This window comes from Accipiter gentilis, chromosome 29 (assembly GCF_929443795.1).
Source record: "Accipiter gentilis chromosome 29, bAccGen1.1, whole genome shotgun sequence".
NCBI lineage: Eukaryota > Metazoa > Chordata > Aves > Accipitriformes > Accipitridae > Astur > Astur gentilis.
The window spans coordinates 2,494,582-2,506,574 of record NC_064908.1 but is presented as its reverse complement, the minus strand read 5'-3'; the positions used below and the strand labels follow the sequence as shown (position 1 = coordinate 2,506,574).

At 40.5% G+C, this 11,993-nt stretch overlaps 1 protein-coding gene across 4 annotated transcripts; it reads left to right on the top strand.

Moving 5' to 3' along the window:
* Positions 1-91: 91 nt before the first annotated feature.
* On the top strand, positions 92-11,788 carry DYRK3 (dual specificity tyrosine phosphorylation regulated kinase 3). 4 transcript variants are annotated; one of them, XM_049832411.1, is made up of 3 exons: positions 92-244; positions 1,004-1,115; positions 5,166-11,788. In XM_049832411.1, the coding sequence occupies exons 2-3, from the start codon at positions 1,032-1,034 to the stop codon at positions 6,735-6,737; spliced, it is 1,656 nt and encodes a 551-aa protein (XP_049688368.1). In that variant the 5' UTR covers positions 92-244; positions 1,004-1,031; the 3' UTR covers positions 6,738-11,788. The 4 variants fall into 4 exon arrangements, with proteins under 4 accessions (XP_049688368.1, XP_049688364.1, XP_049688366.1 ...); XM_049832407.1 differs by having other exon boundaries at positions 103-244; positions 1,000-1,115; XM_049832409.1 differs by lacking the exons at positions 92-244; positions 1,004-1,115 and adding an exon at positions 3,768-4,020.
* The last annotated feature ends 205 nt before the right edge of the window (positions 11,789-11,993 follow it).

Below are 11,993 nucleotides of genomic sequence, written 5' to 3'. Positions count from 1 at the left end.
GCGCCGCCCGACGGCGGGTGGGCGGGACGGACGACGTTACCGTGGCAACGGCCGGGCCAGTGGCGGGCGGGCGGCCGCAGCCTGAGGAGAGCCTTCGCCGCCCGCCGCGGCAGCGCTGGACGGCGGAACGCGGGTGGGAGGCGGCGGCGGCGGACGGCGGTGCGGAGCCCGGCGGGGGATGGGGACCGCCCTCCCCCCGCCACGATGCTGCTGGGCAGGAAGCCGGAGGCGTCCCTGGGGGCAGGTGAGGCGGTCGGTGGGGCCTGGACGGGAGGGAGAGGGCTGAGGTGGCCGCCGGGGCCCTCCCCGGTACGACCCGGCGGCAGCCGCAGGGGTCCCGCGGGGAGCGGTGCCGAGGCCTCGGGGAGGGCCCGAGGGCGGAGGGAAGATTCCCCCCCCCCGCCTCTTCCCGGTTTCTGGCGTTCGCAAACCGGCCGAGCTCCCGGTGCGGGGTCGGTCGCGTTACACGTTGCAGTTCTCGGTTCTTTAACGGTGTTTGCCAACAGTTACAGTGCAAACCGACCACCCCCCCACCCACCCCCCTTTCCACCCCCTTGCAGCAAATCTGCTAACGGTAATTCCCACGTATCATTTTTAAAGGATAACCTACTTTAAAGGATAGTCCTATCAAGTATTTAAGTGTATGCTCGTTTTCTGTTGTCGTTCTCCATGAGGCTAGTTCGGGATTATCCTACTTAAGGGAAAACGGGGAGTGTGTTGGTTAATGTTTCTGAAGGATATATTTGCAGTGCAGAAGTTGATTAAAAAAAGAGAAGCTCTAAATTAAAAGAAAAGCATCACAAACTAAGATTTCCCAAGAGCTTCGCGCTTTGTTGTGGTACTCAAATTTAGTTAGATTCTAAAGATCACTTAATAAATGAACAAGAACTGATGATCTTGCAGACTAAAATGTGCAAAATGAGATACATTGCAGCGTTTGTCTGTCTGTATCAACATGAATTGTTGTGACTAACTGGTTTGCATATGGGATGTTTCCAGCCAGGTTTGGAGATGGATTATATGACTCCTATATGAGGATAGATCAGATTAGGTACCAAGAGTCTACAAATGAAGAACACAGCCCTGCAGGACTTCCTTCCCTTGGAAGATCTAATGTGAGTATTTTGAAGTCGTCTGGGTCCTCACCTTGTGTTGTGTGGCAGTGGGAACTACTAGGGAGTTGGACATCTCCCTACAAAGAATAAATTAAAAAAGTGGGATGTTGCAGCTTTGTAGTAACTTATTAACATTATTGCTTTTACTAAGCATAAAAATGATGTGGTATTCTGTTCAGTGTAGAACTTGCTAGGCAGCCTCAGAAATCCTATCTTAGTATCCTCAGCTCATGTTTTAATCAAGAAAGTTATTTTACAAAAGCTTGAAGTGTTCTGTCATGTCACCTCGTATGTCAATAAGTATGTAAATCCACACATGCTTTGCTTTACCTCTTGCACGTTTCCATTTTAGTTTCCCTCATGAAAATTCCAAGAGATAAGTACTTACGAACAGCAGAAGGAGCAGTGTGGGTATGCGTGGCTGCCAAGCATCTTACAAAAGTATCTTTCTCCTCTGAAAACTTTGGCATTATCTGCCACTTCCTTTGCTAGCGAAATAGCTCTTTATAGACTGAAGGTGTTAATGTGCTTCTTCGTAAGGGCTGTGTTTCCTCAGCAGATGTGAAGTTATGAGATCTTCCCTTAAATTGATTCAACTGAGCAGTAGTGGTCATGTTTAGCTGTACAGTGATCTGACCTTTATATGGTTTTTAAATGTGTTTTGGCTCTTGTTGAATCCTGGCAGAAGTGAAGGAGCTTGAGCTTAAAAAACCCCACTCTCTGAAAAGTGAAAATAGGCATTTCACCAAGTAAGATGCATTTGAAAATCATCACCTTGCGGGAATTTATTGTAATACATATTAGTAATTAATTTGGTCTGTGCCATTCACTGAGCAAACTCAGTAGCATGGGTCTGTGTTTTCCCTTTTTGGCAATATTGAGGGAGAGTAGAAGAAAGTTAGAGATTTGTTGAGTTTGAAGAGTAGTGGCTTGGATTTTTTTTGCCTGGACATGGGAACTTTTAAACTGCAGTGTTTATGTCATAGTGTAACTTCAGTTGTTCATAACTGAACAGAAACCAGAAGAATGCAACTATCCAGTTAAATACAAGTATAACTTTATGAATATTTTGTTTCACTGGTGTATCTTATTCTTCGTCTGCGTTTTGTCCATCAAGCCTGTTAACTTCTTAAGGCAAGATTAAGGATTATGAAATGCCTATTTTGCCATGATGACACATCAAAAAATACAACCTCAGTGGTATCTTGCAAGCAGGAACTGAGATGAAGCATGCAAGGATGAAAATAATGATGCTCAATTTTAATGGGAAAGTATCTGGAATTAAGTGATATTTGGTTTCCTTCTTGCAAGATTTTTGTATTACAGTGTAAAGTTACATGAGAATTGAAGAGTTCTGATGTCTGCAGCTGTCTGTTCTTTTTATCTTGGCTATAAGAGAACATAAGTATTTCTGCTTTGAGAATACTTGCGTTTAATTCAGTTTGTTTAATGCAGTATTCAGAAAATAACTGACATGCTTTTGCAAAACCAATTGTGTAGGAACTGGACTGTTTCCTTCTCAATTAGAATGAGGTTTTGTAAGGATGTGAAAATCTTCAACAGGGTGCCACTTGTGTTGTCAGTCTAATTTCTTGGCTGCTAATAGCATTTTATCAATAAAACAAAACCTGTGCAGCCTGTGATTTGTGAAAGCAAGCTGTTGAAAGAACGCTGATGATACCCAGAAGTCATCTGACTTGAAGCATAACTCTTCTGAGTTCAAGTTAAGATTGATCTATATTTGTGTCTCATCATCATGTGGCAAATTATTTTGGTAGTCCTCTAAGAATGAAAATGTAGTCCTTTACTACTGAATGACTGTTGAGTCGCATTTGAGATCCAAAGCCGTATTTTCTTCATTAAGAAATAGTTCCAGGATAAATGGAATAATGAATTCCTTGTTTATTTGGGGATTCAAAGGTACAAAATGTTGCTACAAACAGCAGCGCTAGCAGAGATGGCTATTGCTCCTGAATAGAGAATATTTAGATTTAGCACTGTTTGCAAGGCTTTCACACTTCATCATTTTGCTACAGTTGATGACATTCAGACTGTTAACACTGTTTTTGGAAATCAAATACTTGAAAGAAATTGATGTAATAAGTAGCATTTCTGCAATACAGTAGCAGGTTTTGAAGTCTTGGTCCTGTAATTCATTCATCCAGCTAGAGAAGGCTGCTCAACAGAGCCCTGCTAGTACAAACTGCTGTGGCAATGTTCTGCGTCAGGGTGGCTGGCTGCAGAGGTGCAGTTGTGTCTGTTCTGAATCACAGTGATAAAAAGCTGCTTCTGTTGCGCATCCAATTGAAACCCACGTAGGAACAATATCAAGTTTTGATTGCAAAGGTGAAAATAAGACTTTTACTGTAGAAGGACAGGCTTGTTTTGTTTTGGTTTTCCCCCTCTCTCCTGCCCCCACTTCCCCGGAAAACTTCAGAAAACAAACAAGTGTGAACCTTGTTCGGTGCATAATGTTCTCTATTTATTTGTAAACTTACTGTTTGAGTCTGTTGGACTGAATAGTCTTTTAGCCAGTTCTGAAAATATGCTATTCTTATCTCAGAGGTTCAGCCAGACTCCAAGAAAAAGGCGTTTCTTCTAAGTTACCAGGGTTGGGCTTTGTATTTTTATTTAAGACTTTCTGGAAAGGCGTGTCTCTTACAGTACACTGTATTTTGGGGTTGATAGGATGCAGAGTAGCGGAACTTAGTAGGATATATTCGATGGCCCCTAGTCACCACTGATAAGGACTGGCTTCTGCAGGAAATGCCCATTTTTGGGGGCTTGTGAGCAAGAGCTAACATTTCAAGGCAGCACCAACAGACTCTTAAGAGAGATGTGTGTAGTTGTTTTTGGCAAGAACATTCACTTCCCTTCTTTACGGACTGTGCCGAGATATTGGATTGTATGTAACTAAAAAGGAATTTGGTCGTATTGCTGTGGATCTGCAGGTTTATTTCTATTTTTTGTTTGATTCCTGTGTAGTTATTTTGGTTTTCAGGGATTTGGTTTGGCATGTGTCTCAAATCTTTATTTTTAGATTAAAGGACAAAATGGAAAACAGATGTTGCTACTCTAGTCGTGGCTTCTTCAGTGTTGCACAGGATAAGGCAACACCTCTCTGCTGTCTATCAGCATGGAGCGTCAGTGAGTAGAAAAGGGGAATAACTGCTGTTCTAGTAAGGAACTGAACTGAACTCCAGGGAGTTCAGTGTTTACTAAATTGTAAAAACGACAAGCTTGAAAAATTTCACAGTGCTTTTCTCACCTGCTATGCATTCATTTCAGATGTAAATATTTTAACATAAGGCAGTAAGAGGCAGTGGTTAGAGACTACTGTCAACTAAGTTGGAGTAAGACATATTCTCGATTATTCAGAGCTTCCAAGTCTGTCTTAAGATAGTTGTGCAGCTATCATGATTTCAAAGGGAGTTGTGGCTATGGTGGTATTTTCCCCTTCAAAGAAAAAGCTTTTTTTTTTTAAAGTATGGTTTCTCTTGTCTTGCTCTGTCATCCTTTTGCTCCTCATTCAGCTTGGTTACACCAGCCTTATGTCACCTGCTGTTGTTTCTTTGTCTTCCTTTGGCACACTTGTCTTTGCAATATTCCTGACACTTCTCTGCACATTCATGTGATGTTGCATGTTTTAGACAGGTGCAAGTTGCATCTGTCGTTGGTTGTGTTTGCTGCACCCACGTTTAAAGCTAAACATAGCTGTTCCCCCGGCTGTTTGCTGACTATGTGAATACTAGTAGAGATAGGTATTGTGTCCTTGTTTGAGTGTTTAACTCTCTCAGGTTTACCCTTTATGGACTTAAAAGTACTTGTTTCAGTAAGTTGCATTCTCTTTGTGTACCCTTCTATAACTGCCCTTGTAACTTGAGTTAGTTTAGGTCCAGCATTTTATATTTGTTCCTAATAGAAATGCAAAACCTGTTGACGTTACTGTTTTTGTTTAACGTGGTATTGATTTTATTCTCAGTCTTTGCTTTAAAAGATAAAGTAAAGCTTTTTTTTTATTATTTTTTTTTTCTCCCCTTCCATCTCTAGGTTTCTAGCAACAAACTTGGAATGAAGGATCACCCTCTGACCGGAAGTCAGGTCAAGGTGGAGCAATTGTTTGAAGACTGCGGCAACAGAAGGAGTAGCACTCTTCAGTCTGCAGGAATTACTGGTTCAGAAAGATCTCTTCCTTCCCTGACAAAAGATAAAAGTATAGAGAGTATAAACACTTCTAAAGGTGGTAGTAGTTCCTCAAAAGCACATAAAGCTATTTCCCAAGCTCCAGAGCAAGCTGTCAAACAGTACAAACATCAGTTATCTGCTTATGAGCAGCAAGAGATATTTAATTTTTCTGAAATTTACTTTGTGGGTCCAGCTGCAAAAAAGAGGCAAGGAGTAATTGGTGGTCCCAACAATGGAGGTTATGATGATGACCAAGGCAGCTACATTCACGTCCCCCATGACCATCTTGCTTACCGGTATGAAGTACTCAAAATCATTGGCAAGGGCAGTTTTGGACAAGTTGCTAAAGTCTATGATCACAAACTCCACCAACACTTAGCCTTAAAGATGGTTCGCAATGAAAAGAGGTTCCATCGCCAAGCAGCAGAAGAAATCCGGATTCTGGAGCATCTGAAGAAGCAAGACAAAACTGGCAGTATGAATGTTATTCACATGCTGGAAAGCTTCACCTTTCGGAACCACATCTGTATGACCTTTGAACTCTTGAGTATGAACCTATATGAGCTGATTAAAAGAAATAAGTTTCAGGGCTTCAGTATCCAACTGGTACGCAAGTTTGCTCACTCTATTCTGCAGTGTTTGGATGCCCTTTATAGAAACAAAATCATACACTGTGACTTGAAGCCAGAAAATATCCTCCTAAAACAGCAAGGGAGGAGTGGAATCAAGGTTATAGATTTTGGGTCCAGCTGTTTTGAGCACCAAAGAGTCTACACATATATTCAGTCTCGATTTTATCGGGCGCCAGAGGTAATTCTGGGAAGTCGCTATGGGATGCCCATAGACATGTGGAGTTTTGGCTGTATTCTGGTGGAGCTATTGACTGGATACCCTCTTTTTCCTGGGGAGGATGAGGGAGACCAACTGGCTTGTATGATGGAACTTCTTGGAATGCCACCTCAGAAGCTTTTGGATCAATCCAAGCGAGCCAAGAACTTCATCAACTCTAAGGGTCATCCTCGCTACTGCACTGTAACTACACATGCAGATGGAAGAGTGACCCTTATTGGCAGTCGATCGCGCCGGGGTAAAATACGAGGAGCTCCAGGGAACAAAGACTGGGTGACGGCACTGAAAGGCTGCGACGATCCCTTGTTTATAGAGTTCTTAAAAGAATGTCTCAGCTGGGATCCTTCCGCACGCATGACTCCGAGTCAAGCTTTAAGGCACCCTTGGATTTGTAAACGAACGCCCAAACCACCCAGCACTGATAAAACCTCCAATAAACGGATTTCTAGCTATACAAGTTCTTTCACAGGAATAAGTTCCAAGTTGCCTCCTGTAGTTGGAGTAGCGAACAAGCTGAGGGCTAATTTAACATCTGACTCCAATGGCAGTATACCTCTATGTACTGTGCTACCCAAGCTGGTTAGCTAATAGAGAATTATGTATTTCCAGAATACATACCTTGTATTTTAATTGTTTGTTAATAATGTGTAAGGAAGTTAAATGCAGAGGTTTTTAATGGATTTACTTTTTATTAGAGGCTAAATCTTGAATATAAAAAGTTCAGTCAAAATGTACACATTTAAAGGGCTAACTTTTATCTAATTGTTTCACTCACAATGTGGTGCATATTACATTACTGGGTAGGTCAGCTCAGCTGTTGAGTAAGATGACAGTTTGGCAGGCGTGCTATTTAATAATGCTGTTTTAGAAACCAAACTGTTTCTTATCAGGACGGTTTAACACATTCTTTTGCTTAAGACAGCAAGGGAAATGGATTTAAAATACATATTTTCAGTTAACCTCCAACTGAACTCTTTTTATTCTGGGGAGAATTTTACATCTATTGTCAAAAGCACAAATGTGTTAATGTAATGCATTAGGAACTTACTTGCAAATTGCTAACTTATGTTTGAAGAATTCTGCTTCTCTGCGCTGCTTTTCCCTTATCTATCCTGACTGAGGTTTTTAAAAATACCATGGGATGTAGACACCAGAGGAATTTGGTGTTGAAATTTTATCATCTGAATAGTTGGGGTTTTTTTCCCAAAGGAGCATAGAAATGCCACGAAACACAGGATATATCTAAATAGAACTACTAACTTCTGTACACTTTCTGTTTCCCTTAAAAGTCTATGGAAAGCTGGTAGGGGAATTCAGGATCATGACTGGTCCATCGCAAGTGTAGGCCAGTTTGTTCAGGGCTAATGAATCAATTATATGTTTCTTTGGAGCTCATTTAAAACATCAGTTCTGCCAGGTGTGTGTGTGTTTGTTTTCCCATGTTGTTTCCAAAACAAAAATATTGAACTTAAAGAGCTGTTTTATATGCATCTGAGATTCTGGTCATTTTAAATATTTCTTTTTTTGTGTGTAGAGTGAATTCCATTGATTGCATGGAGCTCTTTAATAAAAAGCAAACATGCCACCCCTATCAGACAAGTCAAAGTTTTTGAGGCCCAGGACTGTAACTGGAAAATGGGTGCGGGGAGGGCACGCTTAATAATTGGAAGCATGTTCTGAGATCTAAGTATAATCTGTGAACTATCAGAAAAGACTGATAAGGTGCAAGAACTGGTGGATCCAAATCAAAATACATTACGGGAAGAATTGCTTTATTTCTAATTGTATTCCTTCAGGTCTTTGAGAGAGAGATGCCTATGTTTTCTCATTCTTGAAACATATGAGCTTGTATTTCCTCTTCCTTTATCTTCCAAGAACATGAAAAGGTGGTGTGACCTGTAACGACAACAGCACAACTCGTTTGGGTTGTTACTTCTTGCAGCCGCATGGCCCGAGTCCATTTACAAAAACATCTGATCTCTTGCCAGGTGCCTGAACACAGTTTCAAATACAATTTAGAGCTTTTATGAACAGAAGGATTTAAATATAATGAGTTTCTCTGTAGCAGCTTTTTAATGTTAAAACAAGGAGGCTCTCAGTATACAAACAAAGGAATGACCAGGGTGAATTTTAAGATAAGGTGACCACATGTTCAATACAAGACCCTCCCTCTGAGAAGATGGGGCTGCATTTTCTCTTCTGCTCTATTTAATTACAGCACTGGCGAAATGCTGGGTGGAGGCCTGTATAAAAAGTCAAAAAAGACAGAGCCAAAGCTCCAAACTTTCCAGGACTGTTGTTTAAACTGAGGTTCTCGTGTATGTAGCTTTTCTGAGTACTTTTGTTTTATAAGTGTAAATTCAATAAGCTTAGTAATAACATTAAAATAACAGTCTAGCCTTTATCCATTCAGCTACAAATAATACCAGCGTGTATGGTATGTTCATAGTTCACTTCGTAATGATGCATGACTGGTTTTATTTTTTTATTTTGCTCGGCTGAGTGGAGTTTTATTTGAATGGAGAATCAGGGAAGTGGATTTTGGGGGGAAGTGGCAGAAGACACCATCGATTTTCGTAGAATCTCTAATAGATGTGGCACATTTTCAGAAGCCAGAAACATTCTTCTTCCTCCTCTTCTCTTTATACATTTTTTTGCAAAATACACCTGGTGAGCAAGGAGAAAGGAACCTTTCAGAAGCAATAGGTTGTTAGGGAAAGATGCATAGAAAAGCACTTTAATATAGAGTCCGTAAAGTGATGGTAGTGTCTGGAGCCTGGCAGAAGACAGTGGAGTGTTGGTGTGCTAGGAGCTGTACAAACAGGTCTTCTCATAGGTACACAGAGCAGTATCTTGGTTCTAAACCACTTTCATCTATAAACTGCCAAATGTAGAATAAACATTCTCCTGTGACTTCTGGGAACTGGTTACTATGAGGTAACTTCTAATGTAAGAGCCTCTGGTGTACAGACTGTAATCTCACTTAAGGCTGGTGCTGTAAAGCTGCAGATAAAGTAATTAGCTGGCAAGAACATTGTTTTTTATCTAGAAAATGTGTTCAGCGTGACCTGACTGCACAAGGTGCCTGTTAAAAGTTGTGTATGTTTAAGATTGGGTCTTATTTACTTGGGACTACTACATTTTAGAATGAAGTGCATAGTTAACTGTCTTGCTAATAATTTGGGGCTCTTGTCCATACAGCCATAATAGGTGAGATGGAAAAGGAAGCAGCCTCAGCAGATTTTTGCTATATTGAAAAGGACTTCTTTGTAACCCAGGGAACGCAGCTGAGAATCTTTTGGTCTTGTTTGCGATTACTAAGCCCTATTTTCTTTTTTATAAAATGTTTTCTTTCAGCAAATAGTGTGACATGGTATTCCCAAACTGGGAGAGCCCTCCAAGTGAGCTAATAAATATCATATCTGGGCTGAGGAATTGTCCCTGTAAGCACTTAAGTTGTCGAGTTCCCTGTGAATTAGCATAGGAGTTGCCCACAGCCACGTGTGGAGGGTTGGACCACGGGCTGCGTCATTGGACGATGTCATCTATAACGGGTGGTCGCGATCACAGTGGCTGTGTTCAGCGAGATGCAGTCAAATCCCAAAGTCACACTTCGTTTTTTGGAAAGCTAAACACTAGTGAGGTCTGAAATTGCCAGAAGTCCATCATTTTCATTAGTTGTGATACTGGTTAGTAGTATAAAGCTAAACTTAACTTGTCTAAATAGATTAACAGAACTGCTTTTATTTTTGCAGTAACTCTTTGCTTTGCAAGTTTGTTAATCTGCCAGGACTAGTGAGGTTCCACTGAACTTCAATCACATTCTTCTAGGAAGGTAGCACAAAACAAATGCAAATTACTTGGGTTTACAGCAAAACAGACATCGTATTTATAAAAGTCACCCAAACTTGTTTTAAAATGTTTCTTATAACATTCCTTCTGTTTTACTACACTGCTAGTCTCTGTATTGTAAATAACATGCTCTGTTTATTGTCTGCATTTTTAGCTGTTTGGTTTAGCAATATTTTTATATAAACGAATGACAAGGCATGAGCATCACATCTGACAGATACACCTTGCTTTTACACTGGGGTCCAAATGTTATCTGCCTGTCCAAGTTGCAGGGAGAAACTTGTTCTTATTTGTCTCAGTGGGACAGTGAAGTATGCTTCTTCCCTGCAGAACGTGGTGCCACAGGCAAACACCCACCCAGGCTGCGTTTAGTCCTTTGCTGGTTTGGTCTTACTAATGCCAGCTGCTGAATGAGAAGCTTGTTTCACAACAGTGACCTGATTCTAGAGATCTTCTGCGTACAACAGATACTCTTTGCTAGAGTTTTTTGTCCTTCCCATCCAGCTTGAATAGGAACTCTAGTTGTCTGGGGACCTAAGAATCCACGGCAGACTAACTGGAAAGCTTTAAGGTGACTTTTGTGGAAGAGTGAGTGCGTCGCTCCATCTGAAATTGCTTACAATCGTTGTGACCTGTTAGGGCTTTCGCGCAGTTGAAAACTTTTAAGCAGCAATTTAACAGTAGAGGTTCTTTGCAATGGCCATGCTCTTTAAAACTACCTCTGAAATAAACCTAGGGTCCTTTTTAAAGGGATATTCACTGCAGACTACAGCTCTTCTGTTTTTCTCTTGTTTAACACTAATAGCTGTTTTGGCTGTGAAACATATACATGATGATCTCAGCAATGTCTTACTAATCCTAGCCATACAAGCAAAAGGCTGATTCTGCACCCAGAGATCTCTGCTGAAATGATTGATACAAATCCCTTGCTTGCCAAAGTTTAATACTGTTGTGGAAGTGGAGAGCCTAAATAATATGGAAAGATCTGCGGTACTTATCTGTAGTACCCAGCTGAGATTCAAAACAAACTGTGCTGAAAGACTTTAATGAAAAAACCTGTAGCTTTTGCATGTGTTGAGCACTTGGAGCTGTGGGTACTTGACACTTTTGAAAATTGGACATAATGTTTTTATACTTAGTGCTTATCACAGATACTACTTGATTTTTTTTTTTTTAATTAACTTGATAAGGGTTTGGGGGAATGTATACATTTCACACTTCCCATAAAAGAGCCCTTATGTGTTCTAAAACTCCACGGATATCTTACAGTTTTTTAACTCCCACCGTAACATGTAAAATCCTTGGGTCATCAGAGCAGTCTTGGATAGGTGAACATTGTCCCTGTACTCAGAGGGTGCAGTGACTTTAATCCAAATACAGTTCTTGCAGACAGGCTAACTAGGTCAGTAAGTCTGTGTTGCTAAAAGAATAACCCGTGTTCCCTATACATAGTACTGTGCCTTATTATTTTACCAGCCTACATCTGTCTCGGTGCAATCAAATTACTATTCAGGGTTTCTTATACATTGCAGGTATTCATAATAAATGTCAACGTCTAAAGAATTTACAGGTTAGCCTTTTTATTATAAATATTGTGATGAGATGTAATATGGTGGGGAACATAGAAAACATTTAAGGTGCATGTGGATATAACTCTCTGTGAAGGAACACTTTGGAAATAAGTCAGTCTCGAACTATGTATCTAAATGTAATGAACAGATCTTTCCTAAAGTTGTATTTCAGTTCATTTTTAAAAGAAAATAAATACGTAATTTTCTTTAGCAACAGACTGTGCAAATTCCTAGAAGTGCTTGATTTTTTTAAAAAAAGTATTAATTATTTCCAGATGGTGTGACTTACCTTGTATTGCCAGACACTACCTTCTGTGGCATCTAACTAGAGATGAGTAAAAAATTTTCAGACTCTGTGTGGATAGATGATTTCAGTGTGTCTATGCTAAACATGATGAATGCTCTGATATGAGAAATGTTC